Raw genomic sequence first — 19,340 nt, 5'->3', positions numbered from 1 at the left:
TGCAGTGAGGTTGTTTTACATGTCTGCCTTCTCACAGACCTGTGAGTACCCACCTTCCCAGTCATGGCAAACACTAGGCACTTAGTGAGTCTTAGTTAAGTTAATAAATCAATGACTGAACCAGTAAAGTAACGGAGCAGACACTGGGGATTTACCCCAAAATCACATGTTCTGTCTAGTCCACCTATGCTCTGTCAGCCATGGCTCTAGGGGACTGAGAAATGAACAGATCATAAATTTTCACAATAGTACTCTAAAAATGTCCTCAATTTTAAAATTTGATAAAGTGAGATGTTTCATGAAAATGTTTCAATTCCCCACCCACTGCCCTTCAAGAAATGGTCCAAGATGACTCTTAAAAATCATTTTCAAGCTTATGAACCCAAGCTTTAAAGTCAGAGCAATGCTTAAGTTCTTCTACTTTGTGGGAAAAGTATATGATAATTAACTCTCTTCATAAAATTTAGTTAATTTCCCATCTCTTATGTATATCCAAGTTTTCCACCTCCATCTTAGCTCTTGCCACAGTGAAAATTTACCGTGATCATGGCCATTCAGTGTAGGAAATTAATTAACATTCTCCACAGGGTCCTCATTTGTATAGTATATTAATAGGCTCCTTATGTAAATTTCTACTCTCACCTCACTGCTTATATGCCTGCTAGCTGGTTGTATGCGATTTAGAAATGAGGGCAAGAAAGTTTTGATTTCACGTGATGCCGCTTAGAGGGATGGTGAGAAGGGAAATGGATGGAGGTCAAGCAGTGAGAGGAAAGTCACAATGGACATATTTTATAGCTGTCACTAAACTAACAGTGCTCAATAAAGCCAACTCTCATTCCAAGTAGATTTTACTTTTTGTGTCGATTTTACTTTTTGTGTCGATTTTGCCATTATAAGTAAATTATAGGAAAACAAAAAGGAATATACCTGATGATATTGTGAAGATGCCTGGTGCAAGAAGATATGGAGTGTTAGTCAAAAGTGTTCCATGACCTAAATAAGGAGAACTTTGTATTAAACATTTCTGTAGAAAGAAAAAACCCCACTCTCCAAAGCCCTACCAAAGAACACCCACCTTCCAGAGCCACACTCAATCAAGTGAAAAATTGGACCAGAATAAATAATCCTCAATTTGACACATTTTGTTAGCTGTCCATCAAACCCCTTTCTCTCTTTTTCTTGGACGCATTTCTACACTGCAGTTGCTAGCCTCTGTTGCAGGTAGGCAGGACTGTGTGACTGAGTTCTAGCTGATGGGATGTGAACAAAAGGATGTGTGCCACTTCTAGGGCTGACCCATAAAACCTCCCATGTGCTCTCTTCCCTTTCATGTCATTTTCCCCTTGGTGCCCGTCTGTTAAAGATGATAGAACCACTTGTCAGCCTGGGTCCCAGAAAGACTGTGTGGAACAGAGAACTCAACCACTCGCCACAGTCTGTCCTGGAATGTTAAGTGAGAAATAAATGTCTATTGTGTCAAGTCATCACATTTTTGTGCCTATTTACTGTTGTTGCCCAGCCTCCCCTAATATAGAACCATTTCAATACTAGCATTCTAGGATCAATGTCATGAACTATTAGCCTTTTGTTTGAAAAGAGAAGCAGATGGGGGAGGTTATGCATGTGTGGGGGCAGATAGTATAAGGGTAATCTCTGTACCTTTTGTTCAGTTTTGCTGTGAACCTAAAATTGGTCATTTAAAAAAGCCTATTTTTTAAAAAGAGAGAAGCATCTCCAGCTCCACCAATCCTGGGTGGGAAACTGTTTTGGCGATAAAATAAGAATATCGTCAGTAATAATGATTAACAACTTCCCACCATGACTATTGTGTGCCAGACACTGTACTAAGTGTTCCATGTACATTATCTCTAATTCTCAGACTACTCCTGCTTGGTACACATTAGGTTACACAGATGAATTTGCTCTACAACATTTAGGCACAAGAAATGGCACATTACCTTATTTTCCTAAATCTAGAGAGAGGTCCGCTCTCTGCAAAAGGATAAAAGAGTTAGTCATATTTCGGGATTCCAAAACGTGTAAGAACAAAAGCAGTTCACTGGGTGCCTGAAAAACAGAGAAGGGCTTCTAACCTTGGCCATCAGGCCCACAGGCCCACGGGATCCATTCACAGGCAGGTGGCTCCATTTGATCCATGACTAGCATGGACATGTATTGTTCCCTGTGACTTCTCAGGCCACAGCTCTTAGTCAGTCCTGATATCCATGAACTGGCCCTTCACAAGCCCTACGCCTCTTACACAAAACACCATCATCTTCCCTGACTCCAGGAGTGAGTCTCTCTTCTCTTCTCAGGGTAGGCTTCCTCTGCCTCACGAGCTCCAAGTTCTAGCCCCCATCAATTTTCCAGATGTCTTGGTGAGAGGCTGTCATATTGGGACCTGCAACTTATGCAGTAAGCCATTACGGTCCTGAGGCAAGGGCATCCACCTACTTTCTTGGGATGGAGAATAGCAAGAAGAAAGATAAGTCGGTATATTAACAGATCATCGTATCATATTCATATGATAAGCTGGGTTCAGAGAGGTTAATCAAGTTGCCCAAGGTAACAAATTATTCAGTGGCAAAGCTTCAGTTCAGACCTAAGTCCACCTGGTTTCAGGGTTTAGAGAACTTTCTACTATTCCATGAAGCCCCTTCTGGGACAATTCAAGGCATGCCACAGGCCTAAGTGGCCTTTTATGACAACAGGAAATAATCACAAATCATCCTAAATAAAATGAAATATCTGAAAGACTCACTGAAATCCAAGTCTTACAGAGTCTTTTCACTGAAATCTCAACAGTCGCCCAAGCCTGGTATTCAAATAGCTACTTTCTGCTTATACAAACACACATATTATATACACACATACAAATAAGCAAAGTGAAATATTAAAATCATTAGTCATTAATTTGCAATATCATTTTGCAACTAGAATTCTAAAATCAGATATCTAATGAATTATCCTCTTTGAAAAGCATAGACAAGTGAATCTTATTTGACCCATATGACAGCCTTAGAAAGATTTCCTAGTTAAAAACTTATTTACACACAGAAACATCCAAATATTTTTTAAGAAAACAGAGAAGAAGTTTAATACAACAAGAGAACATTATTTGCCTTAACTCAAATTCAGTCATTATTAAGAAAAATGGTGATTACTTAGAAGGCCTGAGTTCTAGTCTCTCCTCAGACAATATAGTTATATTAACTTTGAGTGAAACACAATCTCTTTAAATCTCATTATTTTCATCTATCCTTTTAGTTCTCTCTCTCTCTTTTTTTTTCTAATTCTACATTTCTGGAAAAATAGGTACCTCACTTAAGTGAAATTAATGATGTTTCTTGGTTCATATTTGCAGCTAGTGTAGTATAAAAAGATGTAACAGAAATAGGAAGTCAGAGAAAGGAAAATGAAGAGAGAAGAAGAAAGGAAGCAAGGAAGCATGGAAGGAAGCAAGGAAGAGAGGGAGGGAGGGAAGACATGAGAAAAATAATTCTCATTATCATCCGTATTTCTCAAGGCTGGTCACTTTCAGTTCTTTGGAATCAGTCTGGAATATTGCACACTTTGGGTATTCCACTCCCACTGGAAGGCCCATACCTCTGGAGAAGATGGGATGAAACAGGATGTCTTAGCCTGACACCATTAAATACGTGATTTACCTAACTCTGTTCTGATTCCACGCACTTCATGCAACCCTTTGATTATAATCCAGCTTCCAAGGCCTCCAGGGACACAGTGTGATGGTCAGACTGATAAAGGTTTTGTCGTTTGCATAGATTCTATTTCTCACTATAAATTGATAAACTGGAATGTCACTAGATGCTATCAAATAGTTAGCTGCTGTATTGACAAACAAATATCTAATTTTTTAGGAAGACATAAAAGGAGGACAGAAATGCAAGTGGAAACAGAAAAATTCATTGGTAGACACAGTGCCAGACTCAAAAGAACCCACTCATCATCTTGCACTTACCTTCTGATGATGACAAGAGGAAGTGCCTCTACCATGGACTCACACTCTATGAATGGCTATTTACTGTGCAGCAAAGATTTCCTTGACAATGACATGTACAGAGAGGACACAAGGTAACATTCCACAAATGCCAGTTTGGATTTTCTCATCCAGTGGCCTAAGTTAGGTCTGACTTCCAAATCTGTGTTTCAAACCATCATAGGGATTCACGCTCTAGTAATTCTAAGTGTGCTGGTTAGTATTGCCTAGCCATCTATGTCATTGATTTGATTGATCTTTAAATCCTGGCTCCTCCTTGGGTAGCTGATTTAATTAAGCTGCCTAACGTATAAGCAGCCTTTTCAAATCTTTGTAATGGGCATTTAGCACAATGCCTAGAACATAATGAGTGCTCAACACACATTGCCTATAATAATAATAATATTTAAAAGTTATCATTATAATCATTATCATTGCTGGGCAATGACAAATCAGTATACTGTAGACTCCTTATTTGTTTTGGAGAGCCTTGAAGACAGAAATGGATCTTATCTCATAGGTCTAACCTTAGGGTCAGGACATAACACATGGTAAAGCTCAATGAGTATTTCTTAAATAGGATACATACGGAAGTTGTACAAAACTAAGGACTACACTGTACATCATCACCACACCTCTCTTCCAATCCCCAGAAGCCCTTTAGCAGTAGGCAAACACCCCATGTCATGAAGCCCGGCCCATGTTTGTTTTCCTCTGTAACACTCAGGTGATCTCCAGAACACATCACTCTCTACTCTCTCAATAAAATAATTCACCAGTCCTGCCACCATCCGTGATATTCTCTGTCCTCTCCCACAGCAGATACATGCAACCAACGGTCATTCCTCCTCCTTCCCTCCATTGTTGTTGCCAGCATCTCTGCTCCCCAAGTCCCTTTCTACAAAATTCCAGGAACAAGTAGGGAATTCCATGGCAACACACTGTAACAGTTTTCTGGGACCGCCATAACAAAGCAGTATAGACTGGGTGACTTAAACAAGAGAAATTTCTTTCCTCCAGTTCTGGAAGCTGGAAGTCCAAGATGTCAGTGTGTCTGGTTTCTTGCGAGGCCTCTCTCCTTGGCCTGGAGGTGGCTGCATTCTCTCGGTCTTCACATGATCATCACTTTCAGTGTGTCTGTGTCCTAATCTCCTCTTCTTATAAGGATATCGGTAATATTGAATCGGGGCCCACCCTAATGACCTGATTAAAACTTAATTACCTCTGTAAATACCTTATTTCCAAATACAATCATATTCCGAGGTAGTGGGGGTTAGGATTTCAACACGATTCAGCCCATAACACACACCAAGGATTTCTTTTGGTTACCAAAGCATCCTGAGGTTCTGTGACTTCTTGCTGGTGACCAATATGATAAACAGAGAAAGATTCATTAGAAGCCAAAGTGCAATCACATGACACCAATGATGATTCCCCCAAATCCCTCCAGTGAAAGGCAATTATTATGTCCACATCTGGACAGTCATTAGCCAAAGGGTTTCTACCATAACAATTGTAAGGACTTTCTGACTAATATAGCAGGTGGAATTTCTAAAGGTTCAAAATGAAAACAAACGAACGAAAACCACTAGGGGAAGATGAGAATTCTAAAGGAAGTTAGTTACTAAAAGACACTGGCAAGCCATAGGCAGAATTTTCTTATTATTAAACAGCACTACACTGACAAAATCTAAATCAGCATTAATTAAATTTTTTGTAAAACATCAACCTTTGCAAATATCAAGATTCTAAACCTGCTCTTTTTTCATTCCTAAAAATATCACCAATGATGGTGTCAGATTTGGACTTTACCTATCCTGGAAGGCTTTCTTCGGGCAGAAGGTGGCAAAAGACGTTAGCTGTGTAAACCTAAATCCATCAATAAACAAAATAAGTAGGAGACACTGTAAAATGGTGAACATCCTGATTTTGAACTACTTTAATTAAGTTTCAAAACAAAAAGGGGGCAATGAGCTTTTTCGCCTTGGAAAGAGAGAAACAGCAGAAACCACTTTTGTGTTTATACTGAAACAAGTCCACTGAGCATCCTCTGTAAACATGAAATAATGGTCACATAATATGAAAAATGAAAACCCCTTATTACTTATTGAACTGGATCCCATGCTCACGAGAAGCCTTTCAAATAAGATTCTCAAAGGACCTTATAAATGCTCTCTCATTATTGTTTGCCTTTGTTTGAAAAGGTAAGGCAAGTTACCTCATCTCATTGCAGAGTTAGGGTTTAAGACAAAGGTTAAAAGAATTATATAAAGTTAAACCAAATCGGCCAATGATAGAGACCAAGCGTTGTTATCTCTTGAGGACTGAAAGTTTCTTTTTGAAAAATTAAGCAACTTAACTAATTATTTTTAGGAGAGCATTTCATTATCTGTATATCAAGGTCCAGGAAGAAAAATCACAAAATAATAACTATGCTAAATAAAAAAATCAGTGTGGTTTCCAGAACCCTTTCTATTCTGTGTACCCATCCATGTGGCTGGAGATCTGAAATGCTATTTAAGTCTCATTTTCCTTCAGAAGCTAACCTCTGTGGAATAAAATGCTGCTAAGGGAGAAAAAAATCTTTTCTGTCATTTGACTTTAACTTATGATAAATTAGCTTCAACTAGTTTCTTAGAAAATTGCCCAAGAAATGACTACAGAAAATTAAATACCAAGACTTCAAAGAGGCAAACACACAGCCTTCAAATTCCGACCTCAGAGAATAATCCTCCCTTTCTCATGCTTTGGAGAGATGTGAGTAAAGAAATCGTACTAGGGCATGGTAATGAACCATCTTTCAAATGACTTTTCTATCAATCTTCTTTTCAAAGGGTAATAAAGTGATGATTATTTCTAGGCAGTTTCTGGGAAGTTATCATCTCATTTCAATAGTCACCAGTAAGAAGGACGGTACTTTGGTATTATCGCCACAACGATAAGGGCAAGAACTGGTTGAGAATTCAACAGACAAGGTGTAGGTTGTTAAAAGCTATTTCCTGGAAAATTAAAACAGAGAGAGATCAAAAGAATTGTGTTGGGTCTTAAGGAATTGGTAATCATTCCCTTCTAGATTAAAAATGCAAATCTGATTTATTAACTAGTGAATGAAATCCATTATCATGTGAGGGTTTTATTATTTCTTTCAACAAATAATGTTGAAAGCTTATTATGTGCCACACTTCGTGCTAGATGCCGGTGACTGATGGAGAAGGGTAACAAGCCATGGCAGGAGCATCTGTGTCATGACTTCTAGAAACTGAGTGATCCGTCTCAACTAAAACAGTAACAACAAAATTTTTTTTTTTTCAATTTTTGATTAAATGGTTGGTAGGGAAGTTTTAGTTACCCGGTACTTGTTTTGCAAAGCTACAGAAAATAACAGGGTGAGGAACACCCAAAACTATATCTGATCTCATTCCCCAGAGTTGTTAGAAGTTTTAAGAGGTCATGGGGCAAAAGTCACTCCAGGAATGTACAGCCCCATGGAGGGGAATACCCATGCACAGGATGCCTTCAGGAAGGACTCCCCGGAACCTGGCTGCTTCTCTGGTCCCCAGGTTCAGATTTCCATCTGTGAGATTGGCTAAGGGCTCATACAAGGATGATGCAATCCATTTTTCCTCAGTGGTTCCTAAAACCAGCCCCATCTATGTCCTTTTATTTGCCCTAATTCTCTTATTCCAGTCTGAACCTACTGCCCACTGGCAGATAGGGTATGGAATACATCTCTGGATTCAACATTTGCCCAGAAGTCAAATTTTTTAGCACTCACCAGAAATCCAAACTCGTAACAACCACCAAAAAAGAAAGAAACATGAGATATAACACTTTCTGAGGGCAAAGAAATGTTATGTTCATTGCGCCCTCATTACTTACACACCACAGGGAAGGCACTTAATAAATACCTGTTGAATAAAATTAACCAAATGGATGCATTCATTCATTCGTGGTCATGAATCAAAGTCATGATTGTCACATTGGTATCTGCATGCAAGCTATCCCACAGTGACCTTTGCCCAGCAGCTGGTTCACCTTTTTAAAATGTTATTCGGGTGATTTTTCTTAAAAAGAGAGTGAGAAAATCATAACACAGAAAATTAAAATCAAGATGTGTTTTTTCAAGTTCCATTCCAGGTAACAAATATTTGACCAATGAATTAATGCTTTTAGTTTGGCTTGGATAGGCAAATTGCCTCCTTCCAATAGTTGAACACGGCTCTGAAGTGAGCACAAAGAGATCCCTTATTGATTTGCAGAATAGGACAAAGCAGTTAAGCTCTGAAAAAAGCATTAACATTTTATCCTCATTGCCAATCAAGAAATCACCCAAGTTTCCCACCTCCCACCACCCCAAAGACCAAAGTAAAAAGGCTGTAAATCAGCCCTTGCGTATCTCGCAAGAGCCAGACACTATCTTTGGCAAATCAAATCCTTGGCTTTCCATCCCCCTATCCCTGGGCAACATTTCCCCAAAGTATAACCTCAGAAGGCAGGAGTGTTGATTTAAAAAGCAAGCCAGCTAATGTAAGGGCTAACGAGAAAGATAAGTTGAAAATTTCAAATCCAGGAGGTCTGTTGCTGGTAGATTCGAACGCTTTATAATGAGGAAAGGAGATGCAGGAAGAGTGGGGAGAAGATTCCCAGCCCTCAAACTCCTCCTTGTGTGAAGTTTGTGCTTGTTCTGAGGTAGGGTGACCCTGATAAGTGCGAAAGAGGGATGACCGATCCCCCAAATATGCTGTACAGCAGGGGTCCCCGACCCCCGGGGCCACGGACCAGTAACGGTCTGTGGCCTGTCAGGAACCAGGCCGCACGGGAAGAAGTGAGCAGCGAGTGAGCAGTTTCATCTTCCGCTCGCCATCACTGGCATTACTGCCTGAACCATCCCCCCCATCCCCCACCCCCCACAACCGGTCTGTAGAAAACCTGTCTTCCACGAAACCGGTCCCTCGTGCCAAAAAGGGTCGGGACCACTGCTGTACAGTGTGGCTTCCAGGGACCCTTTCTTCAGGCCACTGAAACTGATTACATGTGCTCAGGCCATACTTAAAATACACACTCCAGCACTCGTTAAAGCCACCAGAACTCTGTATTTCAACCAGGCGATTACCTGTGAAACATATTTTCATTCAAAAACCCCATCTTTCCTCATAGGACCTGACATAAAGTAATTTAGCTTGTAACATTATATACCCAGCTTTGAAAAAGGGAGTAATACTTTAGAGGTTGGCTTAGTCAACTCTCTAACCAATAGTGTCCCTGAGCGTAAGGGAAGGGAAAACACTTCTTAATAATTTCTAGTTTTATATATCCTTGTTCCCTTAAAAAAAAAAAGGATGCAGGGGCGTTTGTTTTAGATTGCCCTTTCCTCTCTTCCAGAGAAACCTGAAATGCCCGGTTATCATATGATTCACTGACAATATTGAAACCCATCTGGATTTCACCAGGATGCTAACATTTTACTGGTTAGTTTGTACCGGAGCGTGCTCCAGCCTGTGCAAATACACCCTTACTCGCTTGTTTTCCTTTGTGTCGCTCTTCAAAGCCCTATGCTGCTGGAAAGGAGAGGAGGGAGTCAAGTTACTTTTTTATGTACATATATACATAAATACAATATGTGGGTGAGGTGATGAATACTAGTGGAGGTTAGAGTCTGCACACATAGTAAGAAAATAAATTAAATTTATCTGCCTGGTTCTTTAGTGCCCAGCATTCTGCACAAGGAATGAGGTATGAAGAGCAGCATTCCTGGCTGAGTCATCTGTCTTCTTGTGCAACTTGAGGATGACGAACGCATGCAAAGCACCCTGCACACAGGTCAATATCTAGGAGAAGCCATTCATCATACACCAGTGAGGTCCTTGGGGAGGGGAGACATGAGGCTCAGAAGGCATGTCCCAGGAGGCCCTCAGGGTAAGGCCATCCCGGCAGAGGCTCTGACATAACCAGTGTTACATCAATCAATCTATGTTACCATAGAGTTCATAGAAGGGAGGGCAAGGGCTGTCATCTTCTTACTTCTCCCTTTCTTACAATCGTGTGAGGTCTTCTGGAGAATTATTACCCTCTTCCTCTGCTGGAGTCTCCTCAGCTGGTTCAGTTTTGATTGCAAGTCCAAAGGCGGAATTTATCCTTCCAGGGGAATAGTCATTTCTTTTTAAATCTGCAAGGAAGACAATTAAGACAGTTATAGAAAATCCTTAAGAACATAATATTCACACAGATAGATTGGACTTCAGGACTTTAGGCCAAGTGCTCAGAGAGGACTCTGCTCCCTTGGGCCACTGATATGTGAAACTCAAACCCTCAACCATGTCCAAACTACACCCCACCATGCACACGTGTGACTCTAACTCCCCAAGGTTGTGTTTACTGGGGCAGGGGAGGCAAGCTTTGGTTGCTTGACTAAATACATGGTGCCCTATAAGACATGACCTGTCCAGAGTTAAGTGAGGCCAAACTGGACACAGGGCATTTTCACTTGTTGAATGATGGCAGAGCCAGAGAGTGCAGCCAAAATGGTGGACTCGGGATGTCAGTGGTCAGTTTTCTGCAACAAAGCCATACCTCAGGATTGGCTGCACCTATAAAGACTTCATCCAATTATCAGATCTTATGCTTCCTGAAGCCTCCTCCTTTAATTTCACAGGGAAATTATCAAAAGAAATCATTAATAAAGGTAACCCTTGGGGAGAAACTTATGGAGGAGAGTGACCTTTAAATGTTTGTAAACCATTGTATGCTGTGTTGATTAAATTTGTTAACCTTAAACATGCATTCCTTGTATTATTTTTTAACGTTAAATGGGGATTATCTGGACATAAAACTAATACATATTATAGTTTAATAATAACCAACAGTAATTACATCACTTCAACCCTCACGCCAGATTTATGAGATAGGTGCTATTATCCCCAGCTTACAGATGAGAATGAGGGCCAAGGTCACAAAACTAGCAAAAAGCATTTCTGGGATGTGAGCTCAACCTATGATTCCCATGCTCTTATACTATCCTGAACTGTCTCTCTTAAAAAAAAAAAAAAAAAAAAAAAGAAAAGAAAAAAATAGTAAAACATAAACAAAAAGAAAAATCACCCCAATCCTGTTTTCCGAGCTAAACTTTTTAAAATTCAAATTACCAAATGTTCAAGTAAATGAGGATATTTTTTTATCTCCATTTAAATGTGTTAACTAAGGTTTTGAAAGGAAGCAAGGATTAGGTCCAGAAATGGAGGAATTATGGAATTACTCAAAAGCCACCATGGTAGGGAAAGAACGAAAGGAAGAAAGGAAGTGAGGGAGGGAGGAAATCTTAATCATACGGAAGAGCTAACTGGATGGAAGCAGTGAGTTATGCCTCAAGGCCCCCTTTCTCCTGGCTGACCAGATACAGTCCCTGATCAAGAATGAGAAGCTGCCCTGCCCAGGAAACAATGAATCAGTCCTGGGAAGAGGTCAGTGCCTGAGGATGCTGAGTTAATGCGCTGGACTCCAGCCTGCAATCACGGGATGGAGATATGTATCAGCTCCTGCCTCCCACAGGGCCCCACTCAGCCCAGCCCCCTCTCCTTCCTGGGCTCCTTCTGACGAGAGGAAGCCAGTGGGCAGCTTGGCCAATGTGCTATGGACTGATCTCTTTGCCCAGTTCTTCTGGGTGGTTTGTGAGAAGGAGTCCTGGGCAGCTCCAAGAAGACATCGAGACCCCTCCTGTCTGTACTGCTCCAGTCTCATGTCCCCACTGCCACCACCCCTGGCTAATAAGCTATTTCCCACAGGAACTGGAATCTGCTCCACACCCTAGTCTCCTGCTACCTCATGCCCACAAGGGCAACTCCTACCTCTAACTCCAACAAGATTAGAAAGTGCCTTTCTTTGTTGTAAATTTACACCTACTCCATCCCAGGTTACAATGGATATTACTGATTTCCAATTCAGGGTTTGATCATTTATGATAAGGCTGGAAGGGCTACTCAGCTTAAAAGACATGAAATTCCATTCTAAGGACAAGTGTGGCGCAACCTTAGAAAATTAGTGAGCAAGCTGAGACAGACATAAAGCATCCCTTCTGAGATAAAAGGAAAAAATGCAGCAGAGCTGGGGCTGCCAATCTGGGGGACACAAACCTCCAGTCGCTTACTTTTATGTTAGAAATATTTTTCTGTGCTGACTCTTAGTTTCAGAGAAAGTGTGCCATATTATCTAATCAGATTTTTTAAATATACCTTGTGATGTATGTTGAAAGTGGCAGGTTTTTATAGTGAAAAGCACTACTTTAATTGATAGCTGTTGTTTCCCTCCATGCCACACCCTCTCAAGTGTTCAATGAGTAAATAAGAATAGAATAGAAACTCTGTGGGCACCACTCAAGACCCAAAGGGGAGGGGGCGGGGCGGGGAACAGAGACCTGCCTCTGTCCAATTTTGCCCCAATTAAGTAGGAGGAACTTTTCCCTTGGAGAGACTGTGACAAGTATTGGGCCCAATGTTGTTTTATCACATTTTGGCAGAACCTGAAGTAAATCCCTGTCCTTTTAATCCCTTTAGAGACTTGAAAAATTTGCAGTCAGAAAGTCAGGCCTCAACCGCGAATGAGATAAAAATGTGATTAAGATTTTCTACTCTATCCCAGGTTACAATGGATGTTGTTCAATGAGAGATTTACTTAGAGAAAAATAGAATCGTTTGGGGGCATACCCGGGAGTTTGAGCTTCCGGCAGCAGGAGTTGCAACGATGTTTTGCAATGAAGTTTCTAATTGCATCTTCCCCTAAATTGGCTGGTCCAAACACCATTCCTCTTGATCTAGAGGAAATATCAGAATATCAATTAGATCACAGCTCAGAAAAAGGAGCTCAGCTAGGATTCTCTGAGATACCGAACAGTATCCCATAGTAACCCAGTAAACTTGAAGGAGCCAACAAAGAACAGAGCACTTTGGGGAAGCAACAATGTTAGGTTTGCAAATTTAAAATTCAAATGCACTTCAATCTTTGTACCCAACTCCAAGACCTACTGTGAAACTCATTTCCACACTAATCTGATAGAAAAGTGAATTTTCTATGTACCACATTAAAACAAAATACAGTGAGACCCTTTTTAATGCATATGAGGTGAGAGAATGACATTCATTACCAACTGGTCTACTAGAATACCCGAAAGGTAAGTATAAAGTAAAATAAACTTGGCATTGGAACACCCCTTCTGAAAAAATTGATATGCATTGTTTCAAACCCACATACTTTTCTGAAAATAACCCATGTCCTCAAACACAAAAGCCCGACAAAACCCGAAACCCAGTATTCATGGCTCTTTTGATAGCTACTTCTACCCTGCAAACTGCTATAGCTGGGCTCTTTGTGAAAAGGTAAGACAACTAGGAGATGATGATTTTGTGGAAGTAAATCAGTATATTTTAGGCACATTTTTAACACTCTATAATTATAATAGATCCTTAGCAGATTTTAGGATCAACGTTCATCCATCATTTGATCATTCACAACCATTATTCTTCGGCTGACACTCTACACACCAAGGAATAGAGCACACCAGAAACACTTCCAAAGAAACTTTATGAAAGCTAATATTTTATTTTAATGACATGCAGAGTGGGAAACAGCACATTTTAAAATCTGAACTCAATTACTGCTCTTAAATACCACGTCTTAAGAAAAAAGAAAAGGAAACAATAAATTTCGCTTCTAAGGAATGCGGTTTTTCAAAAGGGATGTGGTGTAAAAATGGACTTTTCCATCTGAGTATTGAAACATTTATCTCAATTTCCACTTCCTTTTGGCAGAATAACAGTAGCTGCTCTGAAGATGTGCCAAGCTCAGAATGAGGGCTGATGTCAGTTTGATCTCAGATTGCCTCTTTGCTCTGAGGCGAGTAGGTGGAGGAAATCTCTTGGGAAGACAACGTGAACAGACACCCAGGATTAACTTTCCTGGTCACTCAATCGCCCTTACAAAATACGGCTCTGGTGGTATTTACCAGGCTGCATAAGCTGCCTCTGTTAACTATTCCTCTTTCAATCCATCTGGTAAGGAACCACTTCTATAAGGTGAAACCAAATATGGCAAAGAAATAGAAGCACGCAATATTTAGTACTGGAACTCTATGATGCTGATAAAGTGAAAAATGAAGGCGTTATTTTAGTCATTAAAACTGAAGAATTCCTTTTATCGTCTCTCTGGCATGACCCTGTTGGAATATTTCACTCCTTTGCATTCCACGCTGCCATTTCCTTCCCCCCAATAAAGCATGAAAGTTCCCAACTTAGAAATGTAACATTGATTCTCAGATAAAAGCTGTAAGGAAAACTGTTTCCCTCTATGAGCTTTGTTAAAGTTAAGACAAAAGAATCAAAATTACTATAATATGTATGTATCAGGCATTCGACCACTCCCTGTGCAGGGGAGAGTGAAGGAGGGTTGTAGGGACATTCATACACCATGCCTACAGCCCTTGCGGTCTCAGATAACAACGTCTGAAAAAATATACGACCGTTTTCCAGATTTTTCATAGCACAGGAGAGCAGGAGGCAGCTTGGTTCCACCTTCAAGGAAATGCTAATTAGTGCCATGTACACAGAGATTTACTAAAGAACATATCATCATCATCATCATCATTATCATTTCATACTTATCAAATGCCCAAAACCATCAAGGCAGTAAGTGGAAAAAAAGGTGCAATCCCAAACTACCAATAACACTGAGGCAGCCTCCACTGAAGGTCAATGACCTGAGGAACCAAGTTAAGTGGCCAGAAAGCATTTGGGGGAGCAGGTCTGATGACTTTGTCTTCATGTGCAAAAGGTTGGGGAAAGTTAAGAGACAAAAGGCATTAGAGACAATATCAGAATTTGCACCACAAAACACCTTTCCTTTTGGTAGAGGATCATTCCCTTTCATTGACCCCCTTCTCCTCATAGGCTAGTTGCCATCTCCACTGAGCTTCAGTTTTCTCATTTGTGAACTGGGATTGAAGACACTTCCTTCCAACGTTGTTGTTAAGAATAAAACAACATGTGAAAGCACTTGCTTCTCAAACTTTAATTTATACCAAAACACCTGAAGATCTTATGAAAATTGAGATTCTATTCAGGAAGTCTAGGGAGGGTCTTGAGAGTCTGTGTTTCTAACAATCTCCCAGGTGATGCTAATGCTATTGGTTCATGGCCCGTGCTTTGTGTAGCAAAAGTTTAACAAACAGATGGCATCCCAAAATGTGAGCCTCATTGAACTGATTGATGTAATTCACCACATTGTGAGAAAATAATACTTATTATCTACACCATGAAGGCCAACTGCACCCAAAATTAGGTGACCCCACAAAACCAGGCAGGCTACAGTGATACCAATCTATCAGCTTCCAAAGTTTATGACATCCTCAAGTCATAAAAAATAAAGTTTGACATAAGACGGAGGCTCCCAACCCTGACTGTCCATTAGAATCACATAGGGAATTTTTGAAAAATACAGACATCAGGGTCCTATACTCTGAGATTCTGACTTGATGCTAATTCTGAGCAGCATTTTTTTTTTTTTAAGTTCCCTAGGTGACCCTAATAGAAACTGAGACCCACTGGCCTATAGAATGCAGTTAAATACTCAACTGTCAAGAGGAATAATATAATCTTCTTAGAATTCTAAAAGTTGGAAATATTCAGGTCATATTACATATATATACCAAGGTCAAAATTTAATAAATGATAGAGTATACATCAACTTGATCCATTTTATATGCAAAAAAAAAATTCACTGCCAAATTATAAAGGAAGTACTTGTAATACAGGTTCCTACTAAAAACCCTTGGGCACACTGGGCTGCTGAAGAAATAGTATGTATTTTTAGCCAAAAACACTTCAACTCTGCTGAAGTGAAAAATAACAAAGCCTTTATCTGTACCCTAAGGGTTACATCATGAACTCCATGGTCAAATATCATGGGATTTGGACTCACAGGAGCAACATGGCTCACCTTTATCTTCTCTAGCTCTCTTAGTTCACAGGGTAGCTAATACACTTTTAGATGTACCTCTTTGCATAGACGCCTACAAATGGTACCATATCTAGATTAAATTGTTCAGTAAAAGAACAGAGCATTAAAGCAGTGAATATTTACAATATGAGTCCAATAGGAGGGAAGTAAAAGTTTCAGATTTCATCATATATGAATTGCCCACTTATATAATTATGTGTGTGTGTGTGTGTGTGTGTGTGTGTGTGTTTTACAACCCAGGGGCCAAGTATAGACACTTAGGACAACTAAGAAATTAGAATTTTGTATGCTAGCATTTCTCAAAGTGTGGGCACTAGGCCAGCAGAATTAGAATCATCTGGGAACTTGTTACATTATTTGGAACCATCCCAAACCCACTGAATCAGAAACCGGGATAATCAAAGGCTGGGGGTAGGGGGCAGCAATCTGTGTTTTAACAAGCTCTCCTGGTGACTATGATGAAAGCTCATGTTTGAAAACCACTGTCATCTGCCATGTTGATCCTCCCTTAATCATCACCATCTCTTCTTTTTACTCCACCTTTAACAGAAGAATACCACCTCCTCTACTGCCAAGTCTTCCCAAAAGCCTGCTTATGGGATAAAATGCCCATGGGAATTCAAAGGATAGGCAGATGACTCATCCTTCTATATAATTTACACTTCAGTCCTGAATTAACAATCTGATGGCTCCATATTTAAGCCCCACTGTTCTGTCCTCTCATAGATTTGCTGTTACTGAATACCACACTTCATGCCCTCAGCTTTCGTTTTATAGGCATGTAATGGAAGACAGTGCCCATGATAAGATGCAATGACTCCACTGTGATGACAACAAAGGAAACTGTGCTTCTCCTATGACATTGTTTTCATGTCAAAGCCTAAGGAGGCTGAATTTACCCATATTTCTCTTTTGTCTGGGCCACTAGAAAACTCAGAGGCAAAGTTGAAAGAAAGTTCTGCCCACTGCATTGGTCTTTATACATAGTTTCCATTTTTGTGTACTAACAACTCCAGATTTAATCTTATTTTATTTCCTTATTTTCTTTTTGCCCCTATTTCCTAATCTATGCATTCTTTAAAATCTTATTGTATTTTAAATCTTATTGTATTTTATCGTATTGTATTTGGATGTAGATATTCTTAGATATCGATATAGATACAGATATAGATAAAAGGGACACCAAAACCTTTCTAGGATCTAGGCAAGATACAGAAATGTTTAAAAATTATTTTTAAGAAACCATGTACAATGTGTTAAATGCAATTTTCTAAATGATAAATTAACTTACTGTTTTTCTTCAGGTTTTATAACAGATGGATCTGTCAAATTTTCTCCAACACCTCCAAAGAAAAAGAAAATTCATTTACCAAATGGGGAATTTCATTTTCTCAGAAATTCAAGAAAATAATAACCAAATTTAAAATTCTTTCTTATACCTACCTTCTTTCCACCCTGTAGTAAACTCAACATCATGTGAATTAACTCTACTAAATTGTCCAGGCAAGTTTGAAAACTTTAGTTGATGCCCTGTCTCCCGCAACCCCCTCTATTATGCTGCAATAAACCACTAGGCTACAAAAAAGTGTTTTTGTGATGTGTTCACAGTTCCTGATAATAGCATCCATCATTCATTTACCACTTGTACATACTAGACATTCTAATTTTATTTCTTCTAATTTTATTTTTTCTAATTCTTGGCAATCGTGAAAGAAAAGTATTAGCATCCTCACAGCCTCATTTTACCAATGAGTACACTGATGTTCAAAGAGATTAAACAACTTGTCAGAGGTTGCACAGACCACAAGAGGTCATAACAGGATTGAAGCTAAGCCAAAGCTTGTGTCCTTCCCCCTAGCCCGTGGTCTCCTTAGATGGAGTCCATCAGTGCTCAGAAAGGTGCAAGGTGCTGTGTGGTTCTGCAGGTACCACCTCCGCTCCATCAACGACACATATCAAATGCCGTATATATATATATATGTATATATATAGCGTTTATAAACAGAAGAATACAAACACCCCACATGCTTGATCTGGGTGCTGGTTACACACACATGTTCAGTTGTGGGAATTCTTTAAGATGTATGCTCATGCTGTGTGTAATTTCCTGAATGTATGTGATCCTTCAATAAATTTTACTTCTTAAAAAATGGCACCAATGCATAAAAGGATAACATGTCATATAAAACTAACATTTATCAAAACAGGGATCAACACCAAAGTGAATCTGTTATAAAATGCGAATGGTGGTGAGACTGACTTCCAAAGGGAGCATTTCACAGGTGAGCCAGTCAGACAGGTGAATGCACCATGTGGGCATAAGCTGACAATGTCTGAGATCGTCCTCTAGTCAGCACTGGTCCTCTTGCCTTGGAAGAGACCAACCTTCTGGGAAATTTATTTAAAAATCAAATAAAATGTATAACATTATTGTATATTTCTATTTGTTAAAAAAAAAACGACACATTTTCTAACCACTACTTTAAAAAAGAAAGATTTTTACTATGTTCTGTATGTTTTACCATATGTTAAACCTTTCACAAGAAAAGGTAATCCTTATAGTTTATAGACCATTCCCCTGAGAAGCTGACTTCCTTAGGAAAATAACTTAAGTAGGGGGTTTTAAACCTTTTTTGGGTCATGACCCTTTTGGCAGTCTGATGAAGCTAAGGTACCCCCTTCTCAAAATAATGTTTTTAAATGTATAGTTTGAATACATAAGATTACAAAGGAAAGCAATGATACTGAAACACAGTGATCAAAATATTTTTTAAATTGTACTGCAATACACGTGCTTCTTTATTAGTATGTTAAATAACAGGATCAAGCACAAGTCTAATAACACTATAACATCCAACAAGGGATAAATACAACCAGTATTTTGACACATCTGCCAACACTGCAATGTGCTATGTTAATACCTGTAATTGCTATTGCAAACAGTCACGGGTACTGCTAATGCCACTGTGATCTGTCGTCTCCGTTATAACTGAAGGAAATGATGAATTTCAGCTATAGGTTAATGAAATAAAGGTGTAATTTTATAATAAATGTATTTATTTATTGGCTGCATTGGGTCTTCGTTGCTGTGCACAGGCTTTCTCTAATTGCGGCGAGAGGGGGCTACTCTTTGTTGCGGTGTGCGGGCTTCTCACTGCGGTGGCTTCTCTTTGTTGCAGAGCACAGGCTCTAGGCACGCGGGCTGCAGTAGTTGTGGCACGTGGGCTCAGTAATTGTGGCTCACGGGCTTAGTTTCTCCGCGGCATGTGGGATCTTCCCGGACCTGGGCTCGAACCCGTGTCCCCTGCATTGGCAGGCGGATTCCTAACCACTGCGC

At 39.8% G+C, this 19,340-nt stretch overlaps 1 protein-coding gene and 1 long non-coding RNA gene across 2 annotated transcripts in view; both read right to left on the bottom strand.

Moving 5' to 3' along the window:
• Positions 1–3,418, bottom strand: part of LOC116756046 — a 38,823-nt gene extending 35,405 nt beyond the window's left edge. Inside the window, exons 1-3 of the long non-coding RNA XR_004350512.1 lie at positions 2,097–3,418; positions 1,962–1,995; positions 931–996 (exon numbers count right to left, since the gene is read on the bottom strand). This is a non-coding gene — a long non-coding RNA (uncharacterized LOC116756046). The remainder of the gene's footprint in view (positions 1–930; positions 997–1,961; positions 1,996–2,096) is intronic.
• A 5,658-nt stretch (positions 3,419–9,076) lies between these two features.
• TRPM6 (transient receptor potential cation channel subfamily M member 6) overlaps positions 9,077–19,340 on the bottom strand; it is a 138,644-nt gene continuing 128,380 nt past the window's right edge. Inside the window, exons 37-39 of the mRNA XM_032635982.1 lie at positions 17,295–17,346; positions 12,700–12,806; positions 9,077–10,169 (exon numbers count right to left, since the gene is read on the bottom strand). Coding sequence (XP_032491873.1) covers positions 10,036–10,169; positions 12,700–12,806; positions 17,295–17,346 — 293 coding nt within the window. The 3' untranslated portion in view covers positions 9,077–10,035. The remainder of the gene's footprint in view (positions 10,170–12,699; positions 12,807–17,294; positions 17,347–19,340) is intronic.

Source organism: Phocoena sinus, chromosome 6, assembly GCF_008692025.1.
Source record: "Phocoena sinus isolate mPhoSin1 chromosome 6, mPhoSin1.pri, whole genome shotgun sequence".
NCBI classification, from domain to species: domain Eukaryota; kingdom Metazoa; phylum Chordata; class Mammalia; order Artiodactyla; family Phocoenidae; genus Phocoena; species Phocoena sinus.
Note: the sequence above shows the minus strand (reverse complement) of the source record. Positions and strands in the feature narration are given on the sequence as shown.